This window comes from Diprion similis, chromosome 1 (genome assembly GCF_021155765.1).
Source record: "Diprion similis isolate iyDipSimi1 chromosome 1, iyDipSimi1.1, whole genome shotgun sequence".
In the NCBI taxonomy this organism is placed as follows: domain Eukaryota; kingdom Metazoa; phylum Arthropoda; class Insecta; order Hymenoptera; family Diprionidae; genus Diprion; species Diprion similis.
In genome coordinates, this window is record NC_060105.1 from 3326589 (window position 1) to 3354152 (window position 27564).

Consider the following 27564-nt stretch of genomic DNA (forward strand, 5'->3'; position numbering starts at 1 on the left):
TGTGCTCCCTGCTCCCTGGCGAGAGCACAAACACGAGGCAGAGCTGCCTGCGGGGTGGCGGGCTGCGGGGGTAGTCCTAGAAAAAATAGCGACTCTCTATCGGCACCCCTTTCCGCCAGTTCGCTTCGAGGACTTCCCTTATCGGCGGGGATCGCGAGACACGAGATCCTCCCGCAGTGTGCCGGTCAAAGAGCAGAAAAAATCGAGTAATTGGAGTTGCGAGGGGTGAGGGTGGGGGTGATTTTCTACGGGCACTCTGTCCCTCGTCGCGTCGTTGCAACCAGCCACCGTCGTCGTTGGGTTTCCGTTTCTAAATTGTAGCGGCATCGCTGATTCTTATTCTTCTCACACCGAGCTCTCATCCCTGTTACGTGTGCTCCGTGGCGCAACCCTCATCATCGGGGCCCCTCATTCCCTCATCCCTCTGCCCCTCCCCCTCCCGACGAACCCTCGACCTCGCAATTCCGAGGCCCGAACCCAACCCCATTCAACGATCCGCGTTATCAGCCTCCGTTATTGTTTGTTATCAGCACCTAAATATTTAGGACCCGCATATCGCGGCCTGGGTTTTGATCCTCGCCGATGCTGCGGAGTCGATTCAGCGCCATTTCAGGTCCCAGGGATCACCGCTCGAATTCTCGAAACGGCGCAGGAAAGCGGAGACGAGACTGGATTTCTAAAAGGGTGGAGGGAGCTGCATGGTAGGCAGGTACGTCTCGAAATGGAGGAACCCTGGTGAGGAAGAGTGCAAGAAAATGAGTGATAATTTCGAAATATATAATGTAGCAGTGACAAATGGGCAGCCATTAACGAGGTGCTCGGCTGTTCTCGACTACGGTCGGTCGCTGGGGGCCGCGGCTGCGAACCCATATTTTTGGTGATGCTGACTTTGACGCAGCATTACTCCAAAGTGCGTTTATACATATTGCTACTGTAGCTGCCACGCCGCGTGTGCCGGCGCCGAGTGGTTAAACCGGGAATACAGCCTTATTCACAACAACCCTCTTCCGTTCCACTCAGCAGCGATATACGCCCTGCAGTGATCGCGGTTAGCTTCACATGGGAGTAGGTTTGAAGTGGGAATAAGGTGCGCGGATGATGCAGCCAGCGAGGACATACGAGTTACGTACCAACGCCGGTGAGATATTGCCTTTATTAATTTAACGAGGGAGCTCGGTTGGGAAGAAATAGGATAAATAAACGATGGAAAAATTGGGAGAAGAGAAAAAAAAAAGAATAAATAAAAATTACGTCGACGGCTGGTGCTGAGTCGACGTTTACACTTTGCGAAATTATTACGAGTTACTGGGGATTGAGTGGTGAGGATTTTCGGTGACAAACCTCGCGCGATGATTATGATGGTTGTTTGGTAAATCTTTCGGTTCTTCATCCGTTTTCGTTACCCGTTCTGAAAATAAGTTACAAAATCCGGCCGACGCCGTCGCGTCGGTGAAAAACATTTTTCACCGGAACGATCGTCGTGAAACAAACCGGATGACCGAAAAACTCAAAATACTCACATCGATCAAACCCCGTCGGCCTTTGAAGTACATATCAAGATTGGATTGAAACAGGATGAAGCATTTAGCGTATTAAACTAGAAATGACGGAATTGGGGATCTTTGGGAAAGACAAGTACACGATATAATTTGACGCTTATAAACGAGCGACTTTATTAAAAACCTGCTGCGCGATGTAATAATCGAGACTCGCGTACACGAAACGCGGCGTTTCGTATGTCAAAGTGAAAACTTCCTCTAGAAGAATTGTCGAAGTCCAGATGTCCCAATATTTCACGGTATTAAAGCCTGGAAGTGAAACTAGCAAACAGCTCTGCCGAAATTATACACAAGATAATCCGCTCGTTATACGGTCGGAGGAACTTGTTCGAAATAACACATCGGCGCCAGACATCGAACAGTTACTTCAAAAACCTGAAGCCTTGACGCAGCTCCGTTTCCTCTGAGATCCTGTGACACAATCTATCGTGATCGATCGATATCTACGGTGAATTCGATCCCAGACGCTTCTTCGCCACGTTTATTAGCCCCAACTCGCAATGTCGAAGCCACGCATCCACCTGATCCTTGTCCTCGAAGAGCGGGGATAAGGTTTTGGGTACGGAAAAGCACGCGTCTCGAGGCGGTGGTTGACAGGAACAAATGCTCCCAAGAGCAGGAGAGGCGGCAGTTAGTGTGGGGAAAAGACGGGAGCCGGGGTCCAGAAGGACGCCGGTTGCACGATGCTAGGTTTGAGATATTGCTCGGCAGATGCGGTCGCGCGCTGATCAAAGAAACGCTCTTCTCACTCCGACAGGAGAGATTAAATGGATACTGTTGGAACACCAGGGCACCACGAATAATAACCGAGCTTGAGCGCTGCGCTCGAATAGGAACCGCAATGCCGGTATGTTCTACGCGCAGCTTCGCACAGGTACACGCGGTCTTCCTCGTCCTCTCTCTTTCTCTCCCTCTTTTTATACCTCTCGCTATCTCTCCAGTCTAATTTAACGAGACCTCGTCTCCTGGGCGATGATCGACGGCTCGCCGTACGCGACTTTGAAACTATGGCAACGATTTAATTGGCGCATATCCTACTCGAGGAGCGGCTCCTGTGACTCTGCGATTTAGAATAATCAATTAATTAGTCAGCGATTGGTATCGAGCGGGATAACGAGTCCCGACGCGAAGCGGCGTTATCTCCTGGATCTCAGGACCCTTGTTTGTACGCCGGAGATGGGTGAGGAGTCGCTTTTCTCACTGTCACCCAGAGAAAATGTCCAGACTCCCGACACCTGCAGTTGCGAGGGGATGGAGCGTCGGAGAGCGAATGAGACCCGACCGTGGTGAGATATGACTGGCACATTATCACCTGATTATGTTATCACTTTGCATCGCTTGTTTCTTCGCGCTCGCTCGTTCGCTAGCTGTGGCGAAAGTCGCCATTTGTTATACCCAGCCGACTTCTCGGCGAGGAGTTTCCCCCAAGAAATTCTCTTCTCAGGGTGGTTACCCACATAGATACACTGCAGAAGTCATCGATGACTCGTGGAATATCCGGATCGGCACACGCCTCGGATAAACTCCGGGTTTTCGATGCGCGGCGAGGAGGGCGCGGAATGCAACGTTCGTCGGAGAAACTAAGCGGAATGTATAATTCAACCGAGTTAGCGGGTGGATGTTATTACGCTCCGGGGAAGTGGGTGCTAAGCGGTTGGATATGCTGATGGAGGATGCGGTGATACGTGTGTCTGGTGCGCTCTGCCCAATCTCGCGTGTCGAGGTCTACCTCGAGCTCTTTCAAAGGAGGAAGAGAGGAAGAGAGGAAGAGAGGAAGAGAGGAAGAGAGGAAGAGAGTCCGCTCGACGAGGCTCCGGGCGACTCTTGTAATAGTCCGCGATGGTGCGGCACGATGAGATGCGATCGCCCGGTGATGAGCCGAGGGCTACGTGATGGTCCCGCCGCGCGGTCCTCGGCAATTCGTCTTCGCGACGCGCACCAGGTAACCAACCATCTACCGTCGACGTACTTTCGACGGTCTACCTATACCTCCGTACCTTCCGCGGCATTACGAATTCCGCATCGTTTCCATCAGGGAATTAGAATCACGTGGGGGGGATGAGGGCATTTCAGGGTAACGAACATCGTGTGAATTTTACAATCTTGCCATTTTTTCTCCGTTATTGTTTATCCCACTAGTATTGTTTCGTTGACGAAAACTTTGATAACATCAAACACAAACTTGTAAAGCGAAAACAATTTCAATCGCGAAATAAGTCAATCTAGAAGTATTTTTTTCCTCTCATTGTTTTTTTTTTTTGTTCTTCTTTTTTTTTTAACCTGTATTTTGTAATTCTCTGAATCGTTTTATTCATTGATATCTACGGGAGAAAATCGTTTGCGTATAATTGAAAGGATAGAAGACAAGTTTGGAAAATTGATGATTGTTTTCTTCTTTCGTTAGACTCCTTGTATGTTTCATGGTGGAAAGAGATGTAATTATTCGTTTATGATTGCGATTCGTTGGGTTAAAGAGTCCCAAAAAGTTGAAATGATGAAAGAGCTGGCGGCGGGAAGTTTTCCTCTCATAAATTTTAATACCGAGAGTTCTCAATTCAATTTCGTATCCGGTAACCTAATTGGGAGGCATCAACGTCAGCATATTTTTCTGAATTTAGATCACCTGAGAATCCAAGAATTCAAACTTCAATTAAAACAAGATAATTTATAACATCCTTATCTTGATAATAATTGCTTGCAGTATTCGAGGAGAAGATTTTTCTCTTATCTTGACTTTAGCGGGTACACGAGTGTTAGAAAATGGTAAACGAAATTTCGTGTAGTTTGAAATAAATATACGAATTTACAGGTTTCGAGGTTTCGTCAGGTGAATTGCCGCGTTTTGTCACTGCCGGTAACGTCGGGAAGGAATTTAAGTTACAAGTTATATCGATCACGACCGGTTTCAGAAGTAGGTATATAATATAGCCACGTGTACTTTAGAAACAGAAAAAAAAAAAAAAAAAAAATCTCACAGTCTTGAAATTAATTATATTCACTTTGTAACTGACTCTTATATATATACGCATTTTTTACTTTGGAACTAAAGTTTTGACAATCTCGTACAGCGCTTTACAAATCACATGAAATAATTCTCCAATGAAGAGTTGCCGTGAATTGCAATCACTCCATGATTTGTGGACACGATGTATAAATATATACTACCAACCGAATTACACGGGAAATGAATTTCGTACGGCCTGAATTCTGAAGACAAACGATATTATAATGGTTGCAAAAAATCTGGGGAATTACGTGAAATAAAACTGCAGTTTCCGAATTCACGGCCAGTGGAAATCAGCATGCGGGTGAAATTTTTGTGGCAGGGCACCGCGAGGATCAAGCCGTCCGATAATAGATTCATGTTATTGTCCTCTCCTCGAATAAATTCAGCATGTCTATACCTATACGAGTTTCCTGACTACCAAAAATGATCATCGCGTAATTACGATGTCACGTAACCGAGTAGCCGAAGGCCTGATCTGTGTGCCACGCGAGAAATAACAAATGAATCGGTACCCCAGGGTAATTAATCGCTTCCAAAAAAAATAAGTTATTCAAGCAATAACGATGAGCTGACTAACACAAATTACCGCGTGTATCAAACATCAAAATAAATGCGTTTCGGCGCTAACAAACTAACAATCCGGTGAAAAAGTTACGTCAACCCAGCCAGGACACGTCGAACAAACACATTCTCTTATTCCGTATCACTTGTCGGAGAAATTCACGTTCTTGGCTCGGGGATGGGGCGGAAGTAACTTCCGTTTCTGCCGAGTCTACGACTCCCTGGTGCCCAGATCTAGCGCCGAGTCGTCCTGCAGGCACGGACTCGGGATCCGAAGACGCGGAGACTTGGAAGCTGAACTCACTAATCGCCGGCCATCAAATCGGCTCTTTGGTACGAGGTTTAAGCGGGTTTCGTGTCCCCCGCGAAAGTCTCCCCAGCTTTCTTAATCGCCCCATAACGCTAGCGCCAAACTTTCCCAAGTCAAAGCAAACGGCTCTTTCACAAAACTCTGATTCGAAACTGTCGTCGCACTGTGTTCCGTGCTCCGCATCTCCGTCGAGGAATTCTTATACTCGGACTTGTTTTCGCCTTCTGATTTATCGAGCCCATTTCGCCTCACTGCCAACGAATTTACTAATTTTTATTGAGACGTTCGGCCGTTTCTTCTATTGATGTCCTCTCGGATAAAATCGAGATACTGAATGTCATTGGATCGAGTGCGTATTTGTAATAGTCACTTGGTATCTGACGGAGATCTCGTGACTTATACAGACGCGAGCGTTTCTTGATAAGCGTACTTTCGACGGTGTGGAGTATAAAATATTCAGGATAACCTGACCGGGCAACCGTAAGAAGGTTTTGAGTCATTCGGAAAGTTCACGTGTTCCACAGTCAAATACTTTTGGAAATCAGAAGATGATCTGAGAAAAATTACGAAAGTTTATCGAAAGGAGATGAGAAACGTAGAGAAGGAGAAAGAGAAAGAGACGAAGAAGAAGAAGAAAGGGGGAGGAAACGGTAATTAGCGGCGCCGCAAAGACGGGAATCTCGAAGGTCTAAAGTCTTGAGAATATGACTTCACTTACTCTACTTTGATTGCCATCGTTACGTTCTTCGGAAGACAGCAGCTCTACAGCCGCAGATTAACCATAAACCGAGAAAATATCGCATTAAGGGATGCCTCCGTGAAGTACGAGATGCGGGAAAAGGACGAACGACGTACCTACGAAAGGAGCGGGGGAATATCGTGGAATTTCAAACCTGCAAGAATTTCCCTAATTATTATCACCCATTAATCTAATGAATGTCATTATTATTTTAATGCTCATTCGCGGCAGGATTTGTCGACTAATTTGCCACGCTAAAATCGATTGTGCTGGCGCTTGCATATCACGAATATTCGTATATAATAATCAGGACGAGACAAAATTTATTGTTAACGTTCAATTGAATTGTATATCAACCGAATAATTTCTCGACCGTTCACTTGTTCGAGTGCATAAATAAGAAAAGTCTTTCACCGAAAAATATATTTTAGATTCAACTTCCCCCTTATTTCCACGTTGCACATAATCGACAATCGTATAATGTTTATGTTGCGTATGCAAATTTTTTTACGATCCAATTGCAATTGGCGAAAGAACGCTATTTCTGTCTCTCATATTTTTTATACACGAAATGGGTCCATTTTACGATACTCAGAGTCAGCTCGATATTTTTCATCTCGAAGTGAAAAAAGGTTTGATTGATTTGTTGCTGGATTTTTCAAGCTTTGTATTTTGTACTATTTGAAATTCAACTTTTAATCCAGTAGTGAAAATTTCTTTATCAAATAACGCAACAATTTTCCAAAATTGTTTTCATTTCTCTAGATTTCAAGTTGTTGTCGAGTATTAATATGGAGGGATGACTATCTTCACGAGGGATCATGATCTGGGGGATGGAGAAATGCTTATTGATTGTTCTGAGGCCGAGACGCGATTTGCCAGCGGTTACCACCGATGAACCACCGCCGATACATGGCGAGTCGTTACCGGCGACGAGTCTCCGGGTGCTGACAGGAGTTTCGAGGCACCGCCGACAGATGGCCATGGTTCAGACGTCGTTTTCATCCCCTAAGCCGGGTCTCTCCTGCGGGAGCTTCGGTAGAGTGGATGAATTACCGACGCGGCGTCAGAACGAGGGGATCAGCTTTATAGGCTCGTATAAATAAGTGGCTGCTAACTCGTGGCTTAGCTATGCCTCGTATAACATTTCCCATGCAACATTCCCAGTTCATCTCTTCGAAGATTTCCCAACTTCGGTTCACCGTCGTTTTTTGGTTCCGCCAGAGACATTGAATGTAATAAAAAGTCGACTTACCAAAAGAACAAAAGGTTTTCTTATATTCTTCGCTATCTTCCGCGCACGGTGAAAACCAAGCTGTAAGACACCGTAAGACTTTGGGTTGGAACATTTCTCGGGGAAGTGAAACCCTTTCGGGAACCTTGAAGTCGGACCCTTAACGTGTTCGTGGCAGCAGGCCGCATGATTGCCGTGTAATTTGGGCTCATTACGATTACGCTAATATCCAGTCATTAATTAGCTGAGCCTAAAGAGCTGAGCATTAAACAGGTAATGCCTTCGCACTACCACTCCCTCGCTTGTGTCTGTCTGCTGCAACGTCTGCGATCTCTGACCATGACTAAAAAACAAATGAATGAAAACCCGTTTTATATTCTTGCCAAAAATTCTCTCAAGTCATCGTTGCTTCTGAGAAAAGAAAAGAAATAAGACTGAGAAGGTAAAATACTGGATGAATAATTGCTTTGCGATTATTAAGGGCAAATTTGGAAGTTTGTCACAGAGACAAAATGGCACAGGCGCTATTCAGCAACGAAAAAGGACCAGAACAAGAAGCAAATCTATTAGCAGAAGTTGTCGGTCAGGTGGGCTAGCCGGGGGATGGGAAAGGCATCGGCAGGATAGGGCAGAGCTGCCAGTGAACCTGGACGGCCTTCTGTGTGGTCCATGATCCGCTTTGTCTCCGTGCCGCGAGCGTCGCCTCGATAATTACATGATTAACTGTGTACCGCTCAATAAAAACATGATTGATTCCTCCCCACCATCGACGCACATGTAACAACTATCTATAGATAGGTCTAAGCTGCGCCACGCTGTCACGTTGCAAAACGATACTATTTTTACCTGGTTGCAAAAAGTTTACGAATCAATCTTCGCTTCTTTTTACATACCGATTGCAGGTAATCGGGATAAATAATTATCAACTCTGAAGATCGGAGAAACTACAGAGTATCAGTCATATGCTGATTATTTATGAGGAAAGGAAGAATGATAGTTTGGACTTGGAAAAAAACAGTTCTGATCACTTTGGTTTTAGATTATTTGGCATTCTTGTAGGCACTAAACATATTACCATTAGTTCACAAATTTCTCGGTTATTCTAAGTCTACTGATTGAATAATGTGCGGGATTTCAATTTGCATGAGGTGGTCTGATTAGGTAACGAGTTCAGAAAATTTTTATGAACCTTGTCTGAGATAGTTTATGCATAATAATATTTAAAAGAACATGAATTTGTGCATTAATTGTTTATGCTTTGTAGAATCTTTTTCTCAACCTATCGAATAATCGCATTAATAACATGCCCAAACAGAACTGTACAACGAGAAAAACAAAAAGTGGGAAAATAAACAGAGCTTGTAAAAACGTTTTCTTAGAATACGAGAGGCCCGGAGGAGGGTTGAAGGCCCTCAAGTTTTTACTAGTTTAATGGAGTTCCGTGTTACACGAGGCGGGGGATTCCTCGTCCGGGGGGCTGCAGGGGGAAGAAACCAGAAATCGGCGATGCGGGGGACACGCGTATCGCATGGAGACCGAATAAGCTGGACCGCCGGATCATTGCTCTTCGCCTCGGTGGAGGTTCCAGGAACTCTTCCGCTTCTTTCGTCATTCCTGCCAGTCGCGTCTCCTGCAGGTATCGTTTCACCGAGGGCAGTGGACCGCGGGATCGGAGGCTGTGGCAGAAAGTGCTGGTCATCCATGCACCTCTTCGATTTCAGGTGCGACTCCTCGACGCCGACGTCGCCGCCTGTACACGGCCGGATCTACCTTATCGTCTGCTCGCAGTAAGTCGGGATTTCGCGGGAGCTAAAATCGGTGCAAATATTTGCCAGCGGCGGCAGTTTCCTCCCCTCTGATCTAGTCTCGCGTCAACTATTTGCCTTCGATCTCCTCGCAGCAGCCAGCCCGGATTATCCGACACTCGGTGTTGATCGACGCGAGCCGAGAAACGGCCTCGAGGTAAAGATCGAGCGTGAATACTTCTCGTCATGTTTCCTTGAATTTTAATCAAGCCTTCTACGACACACCGCGTTTACGCGCAGGCGTCTATTATTCCGGACACTGTTGTGCCCACAAAAACCATTCTATTCCTAATTGTTTTACGTTCATTGTCTTTCAATTACGGTTTTGTCCGTCGTCTAAAGTCCCGATACAGCTGGTAGCAATTACAAACTTGAGAAGGATCTGAGTGGCCATTTTCTTTATGTTCCATACTCCTCACACGATTTGCTTGTTTGTTTTTTTTTTTTTTTTTTTATTTATCTTACCACCAGCCTGCATGCAAAGTCAACACCTAATAACACGAGAAATGAAACACGAACAGCCTGTACCTATGTATGTAGCTAGAGCCCAAAGCCCGACGTAGATAGGGCAGAGGAAGTACATAGGCGTCCACCACCAAGATCCCCGTCAGCTCGAAGTCAGCTTTGACGCGCCAGGGTCGACGATTTATCAGCATAACGCACACGCCATTACCCCCACGCCCCTCTGCCACCCCTCGCTCCACCCCAAAACCGAGGTCTTGATTTCGTCCGAAATCCCGAATAAAACTTTGAATCTCTTCGCTTTCGTAGGCTGGGCGAGGAGAGACGGTTTGGGCGTTGGTTTGAAAAAGTCGACGAATCGAATACTAGGTTGAACAATTAATCCGTTAGTTCATTTTTGGAATTCTCCGTATATATACAATGTTGCCGCTGATTGGGGTTTTCGGTTTAATTGGCCCTACGGGAAAAAATTCGTCGGCAATAATCGTGACGCCTCGTATTCCGTGAAACAAGACAGCGGCGGCTGCATCGGCTCCCGTGTAGGTAGGTAAGCCTCCGTTCCATGACAGCACCATATTAATCCGCGCCTAATGAGCAGCCCTGATCATGGCAAAGTGTGCGCTCGGCCTGCAACGTGCCCTCGTTATATCCCACCTCGAAGCGGTCGCTTTCTTAGCTGACTCGATATTTAACGCGTCTCGGGTCGTTCCATCACGGTTCTTCGATATCTCCCAAGGGTGGCATTGCTTGCAGGTACAACGTCTCTCAAAAGTTTCGAAAGCTCCTTTTACACACGAGGATGTGTCTCTCATCTTGCACGAAAATCATCAAAGCTCAAAGTAAGGTCTAAAATCGTTGGTACCTAAGTCAGAGCTTGTTGTTTTTTTTTTTTCATTTTCGAAAAAAATTATTGTTGCATCAGATAATCCAACTCGCGGCCAGACTTCATTGCCAAGCTTTTGGACGTTCAGGGATGAAATGAGACACGCGTTTTCGTTGGAAGTGTTCGACCTGTATGAAGCGGAGGAATAAGTCGAACTCCTTGAAAGAATATCGGTGTGTTGAACGGCGGGTACTCGACATCCTCGGACACCCTTTAGATTAAAATTTAAAGTACGAAATCTTTTATAAAGATACTCACGGAGTCGTGGATAGTGCCGCGACCGCCCAGCCGATAATTAGTCAATCGGTCAAAGTGACTCGTTTATTCGAACGCATGGAACCACGGACTAACAAGCTCGGCCAACCAGCCCTTGCCTTTATACCTCGATTTTTGAATTTACAGAATCATTAATCGTTCGATTAACCCGACTGATAAACAGCGCGCTCCCGCTAGCTGGAATTATTATTCTTATCCTGAACAACCAACAACGAACAAGGACGATGTCCAGAACGTGGACTCGCCTGCATATCATACTTCATACTTGTGTTATCCGGTGTTGCAAAGTGGCAATTCTTTCAATCAAATCTATCTATACCATAGCATTCATTATCAGTATTGAATTTCTGAAAAGTTGGCATGGCTTGAGCTTTCTGCACATCGAATAGTAAAAAATTCACTTTTTTCATGGACCTTTCCTTAGTACTGTCTAAATTTTAAAGGCGTTAGAAGAGAACAAAGGATGAACCTTGTTCATTTCTTACTTTCTTAGTCTTCTCTCTTGGCAGAGGCCGTTTTTCGCCTAACTAACCAGGGTGAGGATAAATCGCAAAACGGTGTCGCACAATCGCAGCATTTGCGCATTTGCCGGAGGAAGGAACATTCGAGACGAAGGATATGCCGTTCAGAATAGCTCGAGGAACGGAAGCAACAAATAATGGTGCGAGGTGCGGGCGGAAACCGAGCGTGTCACGTGGCACATGCACGAAACCTGGACGCCTGAGATGACATCTTCGTGTGCGTCGTCGCGGCCCATATAATCTCGACGATGCCTTTCGGCTCTCCTCCGCCTCGGAGATCTTTCCCGGACCAAACTGAGCTCAGCCTCACATTTTTCGGGCCCTGGAATCACGCGGCAGCGCCGGATCAAGGGGCAAAACTGTTTTAAGAAGTCTTTAATCTCTTTACTTAACACGCGATATCGACTCCGAGTACACGGATCTTCGATTTCCCATTTCACAAGAGGCGGTCGAGTTACTCAAGCTCCCGGATTACCAGTGTCAACGGAAGATACAGAAAGTCTTGAGTTTCACCGACTCTTACGGATGCCATTAAACAGTTTATCCGGCCACTGTCCACCTAAGAGCCCATTGATCACCAATCCCCATCGTCGATTGACCCATTGCGCTGCACTGCATGCTGCTGCTGCTGCTGCCCGTCGTTCCCAGCTCGACTATGAAGATAAAATGGGGCGGAGATCTGCCCAGAGACACTGCGAGGGATCCGAACAAACCATTATTACTCCCGTTTGACTTCATCATTGGAATCTCTGGTGCAATAACACACTGCACTCTGGGTCGTTTATACAGTTGACCATAATTCTCACTCGGGAATTCTATATCGAAACACAATTATAACGATCTCATATTCAGATGCGAAGGAAAATTTGGTAGTTAATTAGAGGATATTCGTGGCTCTTGGGTGACCGTTTCTGATTCTGAAAGAATGCTCTTTTGCTGACCAAGTAAAAAGCGCTCATATATAAAAGAGAAAGAAAGAAATTGCATCTCGTTCATCACGAGCAGTCTTTTAGTACGGTTAATTACGCGTACGATTTGATCTAATGTTTTAATTTTAACGATGAAAATAAGAAGAGTGATTAAAAAAATATGCTGTACGCACTACGTGGACATACGGAGCGTGTTATAAGATTTTGTCTACAATAAAGTGGTCTTTGTATTTAAATTTTCTTTAATGATAATTCAGCTTGACGAGTAATTATCAACGCCTTATTACATCCAAAGGATTCGCCCAATTTGTTCAATCACCGTTTCACGTTTACACGCTGTTCGTTATCTGTTGAGCAGATTAGTCACGGTCGAACTTTTCACGATTCTCCGATTAGCGTGATAATTATTTCGTACACAAAACGCACCTGAGGTATCTTAATTAGCGTCTACGCCCATGTAAGGCGTTCAGCATAAGAAACACAGGAATCCTAGACGCTGTTCGTCGACCATAAAACTTTCTCCACGCGTCTTACACAATAACGAATGATTCTCCAAATGTCAAACTGAGTCACCTGTTCCCGCAGGACTCTCGGCCGTTCTTTACGAGCTTATTATTAATAAGGATCAAGGTGTACGAGCAGAACCTTTGCGACGGTTGACCAGATAGGTAGAGCAGATTTCCGTTCCCCCGTTACACCGGCTTATACCAAGTACCAACCAAACGGTCCTGTTTGGCAGAACAATTTTTATCCGGTTTCAAGCCGCGGAAGACGTGCGACGGGTGGATAAATGTAAAGAAGAAAGGACAAACAAGTGGATGAGTGTAAGTGGGTTTCGGGAGCGGGTAATTAATGGCTAGTTTGGCGGTCGGCTGGACAGCTGTCCCCTTTTTTTCCATTGCGCCCCGGCGACGACGGAACCGTCCGACTATACGAAGCTTCGTCGCGACTACGGCGACGTGGGGACGCCCGCGGTAGACGCGGACCCAGAGACCGAGTCGAAGGAACAAGATAGATTGCCCGACACTGCTGGACAAGATCAATTGAATTTCTATTTGGGCATGGCTGCGCTCGTGCGTATCAACCTCATCCCCAACCCCCTCCCACGGGCAATCGCCAGTTTCGCCGCGCCCCAAGACCCCGTTATAACAAAAATTTGCGCCCCATTCCAGGTCGAGATGTCGAAAACAGGTGAATCGAGTACGGGACTCTTCATTTCGACACTAATTCTAGAAGTCTCTTGGCTTAAGGGTTGTTTATATCGTGGTCGAAGGCTGATTGCATTATGCGGATACTCGGTCAGTAACGTGTTGGAGAACGGAAGAAAGGGGTGTTCTCTCATTTTTTTTTTCTTTTTTTTTTGATGCAATGGCTATCTGATATTAATAAATTACTTTCGAAGTAGGTAATTACACGAGGGGTTTAACCTGCTGGTGCAGCAGTAGGCCGCCAGATCAACCGCGTGTCTAGCCATTTTTAACGACTTAACAGTTTGAAACGGAAGCGCAATTTGCCTGCATGTAAGAAAAAGATGAAGAGGAAAGAGGAAGGAAAGAAAAAAAGAAAAAAACGAGACGCACCTCGGCAAAAACTCGCCTCGCAGAGATAACGAACTATGTGGCAAGACGAGACTGACGCCATCCAAGGGTTTCTCCAACTGACCGACCACCTCCTGCTGCTCCCGTGTGATTAGACTCACCTGCGTATCTCTCTGACTTTAATCAATTTTGCTTCCCTCTGAATAGAATTACTTGAGCTGAAAGTTTGCTTGGATCCTTGAGGCACGCACGTTTAAGTTCAAAAGTAAGCAGGTAGAGTGCAATCTGATAGTGTACTTAAAATTATAATATTCTGAGCTTTTACTGTTACTTCATTTTTTCTTAATAGTGCAATTTTTAATGACGTTAGCAAAATTTGTCAGTACAAAAAAATTATAACAAAAACTCGGTGTTGAAAAAGGAATTTTTATAAAAAGTCATAAATTTGAAAAACAAAGTAATGATAAAAAGTAGATAATAAACTGTCCTTGCATTTTGATATCAGCAAGGGATATTCGCGTCCTTCGATATACCTGCCTCCAAGTTATTGGCCGGTTTTTCATCGACTCCAGTGCAGTCACTTAATTAATCGAATCGCGTAGGTGCATTTAAATTACAGTGGGACTCGCTGGTCGCGTTCGATATATCATTAGGTAGTTATTGCGATCGCCGAAGCCGGCGTGGCGTCGTGTAAGCCATGTAGGCAAGCCATCCCGGCTTCATTCACGTCAGATGTGAGGCGACCACGTCATTTATCTGTTGGTCAGTCCCGCTAACGATGCATTGCTCGGTTCTCCGCGGCTGCAGGCCCGTGCCGGACTGCCCGCGATCCGAGCATCGACGTTTGAATAAAGGAACTCCTTGGAATCACTGCTGAATGCACCTCATCACGGCGCGCGATGTGTATTTAGTAAAAATTTACCTCCCAATTTTATTTATTTATTTACTATTTTTCTTACCATTACCTACCGCAATTTTCAATCGATACGGAATTGCGCACAACAGTTCTCAATATACTTATTAAAAAGTCAAAGTCGTCAGCTGTTTTTAAACTTTTTTTTACCACCTTTAACTCTGGATACTTTTATTTTTAAAAAAATTAGAACATGTGCCAATTTTGCAAAGTAAATAGCATCTGAAAAAAAAATTTAAGGTGTTTGAAATGCAACGTGAAAAGAAACAGCCGGCTGGACGCTGGTCTTTGAAATCATCACAGTATCTAGATCTGCGATAGATTGAAAAGATGTTGTTAGGGTGGCAACGGTGGACTGCACAGCCTGTTATTCAGTGTATACATAATTATAAATGTAGCAGGGGTAATTCGCAATTGTGCAGCGAAGGAACTGTGCGGCTGAGGCAACAAGGTGCGTGCGAAGACAGGGAGTGGCCGGCGTCTCTCTTCCTCACTCGGTTCCCGCGTCCTGAACATAACAGGGGGTGAGAACAGGGTTGTGCATTCCCTCCGCCTCCCTCTCGTTGGCTTTGCGATTATCTCTCTCTCTCATTCTCCCCGAGCCTCGGACCTACGTAGGTATCAGGGAGCTTCCGGCGCACGCGATGTCCGCATTAACTTCGTTTGCTCCACGCTCTTGGCACTTCACCCATTTCATCCCGAAGCTCCTTTCTCGGATAAGTCGACGCGGTGCAACGAACGCTACGAACGATTTTTCGTTGACGGATATTTTTTAAGTAGACTGAATTTTTGACGGAAACGGGGTTTTCGGACTAGCTTGTAAAACGAGTGCCAACAGCAGGACATTTGGAAAAGGATCACCGAGAGATTGAGGCTTGGTGTCCTCCTCCGCAGTCATTCGCTGGTTCGTTTGTTCGTTCCACTATTGATCCTGCGTTCGTTTGTGTAACGTGTTTACTTCTCACCGCGGCGGAACACCACTCCTCTTTCCTCCTTCCTTCTTCCCCATTCCTCTTTCGTCTTTCCTCCGGCCCTCGCCCTCCCCTCGGGGTGTTAGCTGGGTGGTTGGCCTGGTCCGCTATGCCACGTGGTGCCGGGGGTGGGGAATGGCGCGAGGCGAGGCAAGGCGAGGCGGTCGGGGAGTTCGGCATCGTTAATCATAGCTCGCCCTGTCAATCTCCACCGCATTGATACGGAGACGATCTCGCCGTCGCCGCCAGCCTCCTCCTCTCGCTGGCACCTTCTCGCCCTCCCGACCTCCAGACTCGATACTATGGAACTGGAACCTCCGACTGCCTCCGTCCTATTCAGAGTGCTCGAAGAAGTGGAAGAGCCCGAATGGATATAGACAGCTGACGCGATACCTTCACTCCCAACGTCTTATGTAACGGAAATTTCCATCTAGGTCAAGTACTTTTCTACATCGTGACTTTAAACCGTGCCGTTTTTACCTGTTACAGTATCACGTGGCGAAACTCTGAAGGATCATCCACTCTAAAAAGCGTCTTCCGATAGTCGTTGTCTAATAAAGAAGCATCAGACCATCCAGAGCGTCTTCGTTCTGCCTATGAAACAGTAATTAGCATCTAGAACCTGAGCCAGTTGAAAGTTTACGATCAGACGATCTTCACAAAAGGATCTTTGCGTGTTTCAGAAGGCAGAACGCAGTGTCATGATCCAGGATACAAATCCAGCGGCATGTTTCGACTCAACCACAGCAAAAGTGGAGATGGAGGTGTCAAAACAGTCCCTCCTACTTTCGAACTGTTTACCCTTTTACCACGCCGTATTTGTTAATCCGATAAATAGACTCTGGGGATCCGGAGAGTCTCGATGGGATTTGCGTATACACACCGTCGGATTTTCCGGAGGCATGGAGTGTACGCTTTGGCATTACCACCACGTGGGAGTTGAGCGGCTACCTGAAGAGTCGAGTGGAGAGCGATGGATAATCCTTTATTTGGATTCGACTGGTCGAAGCAAATGATTCCCAAGGCTCGGCTGTCACTAAGACGGGACCCCCGTGGCGCCGTCGTCTTCGTCTCCCTCTGTACGTATCTTATACCCGCTCGTCGACGATCCGACCAAGAGAATCCGATGGTATTTTCCAGCTTTGTGAGCGACACGAGAATCTCCGACGATGCGGATTACAAGTGTGGTGTGTTTTGTGTGGAATCGATTAGGCCAGTTTCCACGCGTCTTTGGCGAGAGTGGATCATGAGAGACGGCGATTAAGAATCCTTTGATGAGTCTGATGAACCGGAGTTTAAAACGACGCTTGACCGTGCGAGAACGCGATGATCATCGCGACTTCGTTCGAGTATGAAAGGTTACCAGGAAACGGCGACTGCATTTTTATATCATTAGCCGACGATTAATGAATTGCTCGTACCGAAGTCCGCTTGTAAAGGAATATAAGAGGCGCGCTTTGAGTCTCCGCGGTCAAAGAAACGGCGCCTCATGCACTATCAAAAAAGAACCAAAGCCTTAACTGAGATGGATTACGAACTGCGCCGCTTATAACATCCAAAGCCTCGAGCCTATTCTCGCGTTTGATTAAACAATGCGTCATTCGTTACCCGCAATTTTACCGTAGAAAAGATTCTCCCTCTTCCCTGATTTATTCATTTTTTTATTTTCTTTTTTTTCTGTTAATGCTTTATTGTTTCTTCATCTATTCAATTCTTTTTCCTCCTTCTCCTCCTCTTCCTCTTCAGGTCAGTCTCGATCTAGTCCAAGGAAATAGTGCCAAGTTCATTCCAAGAAGAAGAGTGCACTGTGCATCCAAGCACGACGATGATATCATCGCGTCCCTGGAATTCTTAAATCATAAGGACAATGCGGATGAATCTTGGCGTTGCTTTCCTGTCGAGCTCATCCCAAGTACACAACGCTCCTGGCACGAAGCCGTCTCCTAGTCCCAACCGCAGTAGGAGGCTGGATGAGATTGACACGTACCCATTGCCAGGAGGAAAGATACACATGTTCGGTTACTCAGGGATCGCGACAGGAGAGCGAAGATACGTCAGTGACGCCTCACGCACCCGCGTTCTTTATCAACGCGTCTCCGCTGTGTTGGTGCATCCACGTCAAGGCCCGAGACTGCAACGGATTGAGAGATTGAGAGGAGCCTTCATCCGTGTGAAAATATATCCTGAGGGTGAACCGAAGTACCGATCGCTGACTTGACCGATCCGATCGTACCCGCACTGTCCTCGCTCGTTCCTGCAATGCAGGTATGCTTGGCTGTTGATCCATACGTGATCGAGTTCAGCTGGGGTTCAACCGGTCGAGAAATAGCCGAACCTCCGAACGATTGCTCAGCACTTTTTCCGCTCCGCCCCGAAACGCCCGTTTTCATTCCCACTTACGCGTCCTCCAGGGCTGCAGGCGAAATCCAAATGGTACCCGCGTGTCCACATGTCGATGGTCAGGATATTTGGTGGCATGTTTAAAATTAACATTCTTGGAAAAGAAAGCGCCACGATTATCCTTGACATTATTTATAAGATTCGAGATTTCGAGACTATCGATATCGTAATTTGAGTATTATTTTTTATCGTTATTATTATTTTTATTCTAATACGTACAGTTAAAAAAAGCCTGGAATTCATTTAGAAAGGCAGAGTTCATGACGTTGAACTAACCGGGTTCAAACTCTGCTGCACTGCTCCCTCCTGTAAAGTTCAAAGGTGGTTTTAGGCTCTACGCTCCCGAGCTAGAGAGCCTTGGTACCATTATTATTATTGTTACTGTTGTTATTATTTTTATTCCGACCAGGCTCGAGACACGCGATGGTTATGTATAGCGCAGCGTGCGTCTGGTATCTTCGCTTATGGGTGATGTTCGCATGTGTGCATGGATATTATACACGTTGAAGTGATTTTATTTCATCGAATTTTCCTTTATTTATTTCATGTTATTCATCATTCAACGGAGGGACGAAGAGACAGAAGAATTCAAGCTTCTGGGAGAAACATTGAAAAGCTTGGAATTACTAACCGATGAAAGTAAAATGAAAAGTGATATAAATTTTTTCTTCTCATTGTCCAAGTGACAAATGAACGCGTATAATATCTGCTTTGGCATTAAATACGTGAAACACGTGGGCACGGGATTGTACGAAGCCTTCTGGCGCTGCAGCGTCGCATGCATGCACCACAAACAAAGTATAAATCAATCGGGCAATAATAGCTGCCTGACGGAGTGCAGAGCCCGACTTCAGACCGCCTGATCCCGATATTCCCAATTTTCCCAAATGGCTGCAAAAGCCACCCCCTTACACCATGGGACTCCCTTAAACCGGCCGCTTCCCCCTTCGAACGGCACATATGTCGCTTCGGAGATGGAACAGCTCGACGTGGTTCGAACCATTTCACGCATACTGCAGTTCGATGATTCGCAAGCAGTAAATGAAACCGGTCGCGGTGCAATTGCACCTCGCGCCTGTTTAACCGAGTGCTATAAATCGCTGGAGTGAAAAACAAATCTAATGAAAAAAAAAAGAGAAAGACAGGCGCAAATATTAGGACCGTCTAAGAAACTTGTTCCTGAAGAGGTGCTGAATCCATGCAGACATCGTTCCGGCTTTCAACGCGAGCGGAGAAAGTTTTATGAGACTATTTTCGCCCGGAGGAAAGGGGCAGGAAAATCGTTAGGGACTTACTTGGGGCCTGTGACTCGTTGTTGGGGTAGGTAAGTCGTCCTACCTGAGCATAAAGCTCCGCAATAGCAGGATCCATAATTTTGTTTTCACTCCAAGGTAACCAGGTACGGTTGTATAAAAATTAATATATTGCGTCAGGGAATAAAGAGAGATGAAGAGAAACTCCGGCAGGGGTGGGACGCGAAAATTGTCGAGGTATACAAGGGGTGGGGGGGGGTTAAGCACGTGCCTGCGCGTGTCTCTTCGTCGCTTCGTGTTTTACGAGCTCGCCTCATAAACTATATAACCGAACTTACTTTCGACGCAATACATCACCGAACACTCGTCATCCAGGTAGTTTTCTCCGTTTCCGCTTACCTACGGGCCCCCCATTAGGCCCCGCAACTCTACGCGTATACGGAATTGCTGTCGCGTTGACGATGCGTCTCAAGTTCAGTTTGCCTCCATCGACGAAGACGTTATCTCGACAGCTAAATCTTTCGCAGACATCCCGGACGGCTTTCACCCTTCACCCTATCGCTCCGGATCAAACTGCAAGACCTTATTGTCGTCGTACGTTTACAGTGAACGCTCAATAACTCTCTCCGACTTCATCGTTCACTACAATTTTTCCTACAGTAGGTATCTACGCAGCGAAACACGTCGCGTAGAAAAACTTGCGCAACGAGATGAGCTCATAAATAAATATTGACTTGAAATAACAACAGCATACGTTTCTTACGTGAATAAATTCAACAATTTATATCCCTGCAATAATCGATTGAAAATTAATCTACTTCCGAATAAAATTCGATCGTTTTTACCCCGAAAACGAATATTCTCTTGTTTTTTTCCGCACTTTTTTTTTTCTTTCTTTTTTTTCAGCGGTTGCATTGCCAACTGTGAAATGAAGTCGGTAGCCAGAATCATTTACGGTTTTCATACCCCGCAGTGGACCCCGCAAGGATTTTTTTCTCCCCATGTCAGTGCGCCCCGGGTTTCACCCTGAATCGCCCCATAGCTAACAGAATTATTATTTATTATCGTCAGGCGATCGTCAGACCTACGTACACCTATGCAGCGGTCTGCTATGCGACGCGCCTACCAGCAAGAGGTTTCAGTTATGGGTGATGCACTCGTGTATATATCGCTGCTGAAACGCGCACGCACACACACACGTATCCACCAATGGATATAAATGAAACTCCATTGAATGTGTTCACGCGTCTCTCCTGTGTCCACCACAGGGTACCGCATCGTTGTGGGCGCTAGTCGCCCGTCCACTGCCCATCATTAATCACTTTTTCAGTATACTGTTTTACTATTTAAAGGTTTCGTGTATAAAGGCGACCTATTACCCCGGCACCGCTTAGGCCGAGGGTGATAATTATTTGAAAAAAGGGACGGAAAAGGGAAAAAACGATTCTTAGAGATTCTAGGCGATGCGTGTCCGCGATTCAAACGGATTAATACGTCTCACTTAGTGGCTCTGCGGAAACGTTTTCTCCCCCCCCCCCCCCCCCCCCGCCCCCTATTTTTGTTTTTGTCTCCGTTAGTTTTCGTTTCGTTCCTCTGTTCCTCTATTTCTTCATGTTTTTCTCGTTTTCTTCTTCTTCTTTTTATTTATTCCTGTACACGATGGAAAAGCAAGCAGCCAACGAAAAGTTGGATTAATGAAAAGCAAGAGGAGTGCCCGATGCTGGATCGAGTAACGGCGGCGCTAACTACGTATATATAATGTATATGGATACGTACAGGAGGACGGCGAGCGCGGAGGAACTGTAGAGAGAGAGAGAGAGAGAAAGAGAGCATTGAGAGAGTGTGTACACTATACGCGGTTGTGTGATTAATCGACGCTGCGAACTCCGGGCGCCCTACTAGAGAAGACGTCATTCGCAAGACTGCTCTTGCCTAGCCGGCTGCATCACGCACTCGCGGTTCACTTTATTCTACTTTATTCCCTGCAGCTAGGATTATCGGTGCCTCGCAGTTTATAGAAAAATAATCGGAAAACCTTGCGCGAAGAAAACTGACGGACCAATGATGAAAGAAAGAAAAACGAAAATTTTGTATTCATCCCCCCCCCCTTCCTACCTCTCGCCCCGCTTTGTTCTCTGTATGTATACTTCCAATAATGACTCCGACGCATGCCAAAAAACATATCCGTTGATCCCGATGAAAGATATTCCCAGCCGATCGGAAATCGGTCCCCGAATCTCGGCGGTTGCTATAGGCGCAGGGCCGTCGTTCGTCCGGCGTATAATAAGGCTTGAGGGGGGAGGGGGACTGTATGGGGTGAGGGGCACACATGGCGCATTGTGTAAATTTCGGGGGGTTTCCAATATGGGTTTTCGGTGAATGGCGTCAATAGTGGGAGGGGACAGGCGGCCGCGGGTTGGGGGGTGGATCCACGCGGCATAGAACAGTATCGAGGCCGAGTGTATCGGGGGTGGATTTCGGGATCCCGGCTACCCGGCTACCCGGTTCCTGCTCACCCCGGGGTTCCGTTCGCGTCAAGGAGGACAGCTGATGTTCAAAGAGCGAGAGAGAGAGGGACTCGGGGTGGCCTGCGCCCCCTCCACCCCCTCTATGCACCCTCGGTGCGGTAATAAACCGGTGAAAGTTTTCCCGTCCGAGAGAGAGGTGGGGGCACATCGGCACGCGCGACCCCCGTTGCCACCCATCAGACGGACCCTGGGCCTCCTCGAAATCGCGCGTCACGGGGTCGAAACTACGTGCACAAATCATTTCGCCTCATTGTACGAAAGGTCGCCAAGCGCGTTGCCGGTTTTGCTCACAAAGCGTTCCTCTTCGCCCCTGCAGGCAACCGAGTCCAGAATCAGGATCCTCGCTTACCGATGTGAAAATCCAAACCCGTCGAACGTTCCTCGGAGTGACATCAAGTCCGAACTTTGAGTGCTGTGCTGTGCTTCAACGGCTGTGAATCGTCGAGTGAAGTGCAACCAGGAACATGGCGAGCTCCGCTTACTTTGCCAATAATGAATCGGGATACTGGCCTTATCAGACCGAGCCGGTTTCCAGTGTTCATCCGTTTTCCGGTGCCGATTTTCAGTTTCATCCCGAAGCTCCCAGTCCTGGCTTCCCGGTCAAGGTGGTCGAGCAGAGTGCGCAACCGGGATCCAGCCTCCTGGAGACGCTACTGCGGCACGGGAAGGACGCCCTGGTCGATGGATACGTCGGACCGGGATATGGGAAGGCTATGACGTCACCAGGAGTTTCGTCTCAGACCCCAAGCTACGTGCCGACACCCGGTGAAAGGACTTCTCCGATTGTTAACGGGAGTGATAACACTTCTCAAGAGAGATTTCGCCGCTCCGTTCCGGACGTTGTTCCCGTTGGTTACGCGCAGGGTTATCAACCGTTTCCGGCGCAGCCCTCGGCCGATCCTTGCACCACAACGATGCTCGACCCCGCCTCCCCCATGCAGCAGACCGGATATCATGCCTCGACTTTCGCGAATAACAACAACGTCGGGAACGCCAGTCCGACCGGAACCAGCGAGTATGGAGAGGATCAGACCCAGCGGCAGGTCGATTATCCTTGGATGAAGTCCGGCTATGCAAACGGTTCGTTGATACAGATTGCTTGTGGATTATGTAGCCGCGAGAGAGAAAGAGATCATCTCCGTTTTATTATGAATATGACTAATTGCATCCGTAGCTACTTGACGGGCACGGCGATTTTAATTTTTTAACTATTCAGAAATAGTTATTTCTTCTTTTTTTTCTATACCTCACACTATATCTCGTCCTATGATTCGGAATTACGTATCTTTGTCCCTTTCCAGTGACGATTTTTTTCTGCTAAGAATAGTGCTGATCTCGATTAGGTTTTTATTTTTTCCCGCTCGTCTAATTACTCGTAATGATCTTTCTCTGTGTTTGTTTTTTCTACCAAATACATAATACGGAGATCAATAAGGGGTATGAGAAAAAATAAATAAAATCACATGAATCGAGAGCAGCGAATTGGCTCGCAGAGTCAGAACACAAACACGAATAGAAACACAGGCTATTACCTACATCCTGACCAAATTTCACAGCGTGCCTTGGAAATTGAATGAGAGAGGTCGTTTGTTGCAGCTGACGTAAGCGGGGCCGGTCACAAGCGTACGAGGCAGACGTACACGCGTTTCCAAACCCTGGAACTGGAGAAGGAGTTCCACTTCAACCGCTACCTGACTCGAAGACGCCGTATCGAGATCGCTCACGCGCTCTGCTTGACGGAACGGCAGATCAAGATCTGGTTCCAGAACAGACGGATGAAGGCCAAGAAGGACGGCAAGGTCGGTTACAGCCCCATAGAATCCACGACCCTCGAGGAAGGCCCCAACCAAGCGGACACCCTGCTCATGACGAACACCTCGGCGACGACGATGATGCTGCAGAGCAATTCCGCGCCCTCGACCCCCCAGCAGTCACTGCTTCACCGGCAAGGCCCTCATCCTCATTCTCATCCTCCTCCACCTCCTCCTCCTCCTCCTCCTCCTGCTCAGCAACAGCAACAGCATCTGCACGCGGCCTACTTGAGCAGCTACCACAATCACCACCAGCATCACCACCAACACCGGCACCAGGGATCGTATGGAAATCAGCAAGCGCTTCTACAGCAGCACCATCAGCAGCAAGAGTTCAGCCAGGAACGGCAAAGCTACGGTCAGACCGGACTCGATCTTCACGCTGCTACGTGAACGGGAAAGAGAAGGCCGCCCGGCTAAGATCGGGCAGCTGACCCTGCAACGCCGATGATTTATGGCTAACCGAGCTAAACAGCCAGGCGAGTCCTACTACGACCAGCCAGGTAAAGACGGGCCAAAAGTTTACGTGCCTTCTTCTCGCTCCTTCCTCGCACCGCGTCTTTCAAACACTCTCTACAGCACTTCGGAATACTCTAGCTTCGTCCGCTCCGCTCGTTCACGCCGCATTTCGCAACGCACCCTCGGTCCCATCTCATAATTTTACACTCCCGTAACCCGACCACGGACTGTTTCTCAAATATTTTGACTCTTCGCTTGGGATTTATATTTCTGCGATGATTCGACAGTTTGTCTTTTTTTTTTTTTTTCACCGCGGGATTTTCAACTTAAACTTTTCAACCCCTTTCGTGTAACAGAGCCAATGGTTTTTTTTTATTATGATTATTATAAGTTTTCAAAGCGAAATTCAGACTCAACTTATTCCTAAATTTTTTTAAGGTTACAGCGAGGATAACGGGCTTCATAAAAAACTTGTGAGCAAATCGGTCAATTATGACGTCGGAACTATTTTGAAAATTTCAGTTACGTACCTAGATACCGAGGAGTTGTAAAGTTGAGAGAGCGATTGGGTTGATACAAGCCAAGGGCCAAGGGAACCATTTGGTGCTGAGGAGGGGTGGGGGGTTGCTACGCAGCTGCGCGCAACGTCGAAAAATAAGATGGCCGAAAGCGTTGGCTGGCAGTGATACAACCTAGTTTAAATTTCCTCGTTTTTATCAGACAATATTTACTTTTTTCAATCGATAATCGAATTCATAATTTTCGGGGTGCTCTTCTGTGATTGGTGATGTCGTTCCGGTTATCGAGGAACTTCTAAATCGGTGGAAATAACGTTAAATAATAGTCGAAGCAAATATATCGTGCAGTACGGATTTGCCGCCTTGGATTCTACGCTAGTGTTTTTTTTTATCTTTTTACTATTTTTTTCATTCTTGTGTTTCACGAGCTGGAATTGAAGCTTCGGAAATATAATAATTTATTCAAATACAACTAAGAAAAATTCAGCACGGTCGGCATTTGCGAAAAGATTTGTAAACATTGTTTAGTTCTTGTCGTGATATTTTCAAGACTTCACGCAACGTTTCACCGACTGGATAATTTTTACCTGACAAATTTCTAAACCCGTGACAAATCCGGTAAAGCAAACGCGAAAAGTGAAAGTTATCCTTAAAGTCGACGAGAAGATCTGTCTACCTGTGAAGACCATCGGCGTGGCGGATACGCGCGTACAGCAAACGCCGAACTCAGCAACTTGTTGGACTTGTTTAAGCAAACGAACGAATGTTTAGCTCGGCTTTATACGTTTAATGCCTAGGTGAAGAAACGCGTGTGACCTGTGTTACGACTCTATTTTCATTTCCTGAGTTTCTAAAAATTCAAAAGACTAAGTGTTCGAAACTGTTTGGAAAACAAATGAGTTTAAGCATTGAACGAAGCTCGAGTGGTCGCTCCGAAGTTTTTTAACTGAATAGAGAGAAAAAAGGAAAGAAAGAAATGGTACATTGATAAATAAAGCAAGAAACGAGCCAGCTTATCTCAGTCCTAAAATGTTTTCTCAATTTTCTGGTACAAAGTTCAAGCTACGCGATTGCAAGACGTGATCGTATTTAGAATAAATTAGGCCTTGATGAATGATTTCAATTCCATTCAAGACTTTCTCTCGCATAATATAGCAGATAAGCAACAAACATATATTTAACGTTTATATTTCGTCTTTGACAAGTGACTTATACTGCAGTTCATTCCCAGGCCGCCTATGTGAAAGTTTCTTTTTTCCTCTCTCTCTCTCTCTCTCTCTCTCTTCTGATATTACATTTACTTAAATTATAGATATTGTTGGATCCAGATCACTCATAGGCCTTAGATGAAAGCTCAAATTGAAACATAATGTTCCTATTAGTAATTAAGCTCATGTAAATAATAGCTGAAATCAATTTATACCGTAGATTAAAATTAACATAACATTCTAAATTAGCATGTAAGTGAAGTAACTTATGTAAAATTCGAAATTCTGTCAATGGCACAAGCCTGTAATCAACTGAACGCTGTTCACATCTCGATTGATAAATTCGATGCACCAATTTTTCACGCTGATTTTTGTGAACCGAAGAAAACGTGATTGTGAACAATTAAAATGACGCGAGAGATTACATGCGTTAATTTTTTACACAAGATGACGCTAATATTAACAATGCCTCGGGTATAAGGTGAAAAATAATTTTACCAATCCAGAAAATAACACTTTGAAAGCATGAGATTATTTATTGATACATTCTTCTTCGGTTACAAGGAAGAGGATACTAGTCGACTTGTATAGCTATATAATCTAACTTATTATTAATATAAACAAAAAAAAAAAAAAACAACAAAAAAACAAAAACTTGTATTTCGTGCTAAAGTTTGCCGTTTGAAACAAACACGTTGCAGATACATGCAAAGCAAACGGAAACGTATAATAAATAAATTTTCGAATAAATCAGGTAAAGGAGTATAAGAATAGTTAATACAATACGCATTAAAAAATATTTTCAAACGATTCATCGACCGTCCCAATGTAATACTGTGCAGAACTCGGCAAGCTTGTACAATCCGGAGAATAATAAACCGAATGGACATGTTTCACAATCGGGATCTGTAGAATATATAATAGACGCAAGTTTCAACAATTTTCTTTTTGCTCGGAATTCCTACAGTCGTGTAACATATACGCGCAAGAAATGAAACACGATTCTCAAAGCGTGAAATAAAGGTTGAGCTGCACGCATACCTACCGCCGTCTGAAGACCACCCCACGTATTTCCGTGACGTCACTAATCCACGCGTGCTAGTCTCTCGAGAAAAGACTTATTTCTTGATCTGAAATCAGTTTTTTTTTTTTTTCGTTCTTATTGATTTTTGCAAAAATTTTGGCTACACTGCACATCACAAGTATATAATTTGGCTCGTTTGAAATGCGGTGAAAAGTGACAATCGAAATTGAAAAATTTTCAGACAGTGAACTCGACCTTCTCCGTGCAAATAAAATGGTTTTCGATACGGAAAGAATGGGGGCACGTAGGTGTTTAAGTTAGGCTAGGTTGGTTAAGAGCGCCGGCGGGACGGACCGAGTCGTCCGACTCGTAGGGGCTGGAACGTTGGCCGAAGGGGCGAGGGTCGATATTGTACTTGACAGATAGTTTCCCATGGCTCCAGCAATCCATCATGGCGGCCGAGGAGATGTATTGGTTTTCCTGTTGTACGTCTCGTGGCTCTGGGCCTGAATTGAATATTTTTTACATTCGATTACGCTCGATCCTTGTCCCGCGGATTCATCTCGCAGGCGCGAGGCTCGAGGATTGGAATTCATTACTGATAAAAGAAGTGTTTAATTTCTCGTTGTTAATACTGGGATATGAATAAACCTGT

General features: G+C 45.9%; 2 protein-coding genes across 2 annotated transcripts; both read left to right on the forward strand.

The window, feature by feature from the left end:
- The first annotated feature begins 16290 nt into the window (after window positions 1-16290).
- Window positions 16291-16993, forward strand: LOC124406058. Its single transcript, XM_046881401.1, has 2 exons — window positions 16291-16312; window positions 16392-16993. Exon 2 carries the CDS (start codon window positions 16410-16412, stop codon window positions 16722-16724), a length of 315 nt encoding a protein of 104 aa, XP_046737357.1. The 5' UTR covers window positions 16291-16312; window positions 16392-16409; the 3' UTR covers window positions 16725-16993.
- A 5519-nt stretch (window positions 16994-22512) lies between these two features.
- Window positions 22513-24425, forward strand: LOC124409921 (homeobox protein Hox-B5-like). Its single transcript, XM_046887929.1, has 2 exons — window positions 22513-22969; window positions 23486-24425. The coding sequence occupies exons 1-2, from the start codon at window positions 22603-22605 to the stop codon at window positions 24091-24093; spliced, it is 975 nt and encodes a 324-aa protein (XP_046743885.1). The 5' UTR covers window positions 22513-22602; the 3' UTR covers window positions 24094-24425.
- The last annotated feature ends 3139 nt before the right edge of the window (window positions 24426-27564 follow it).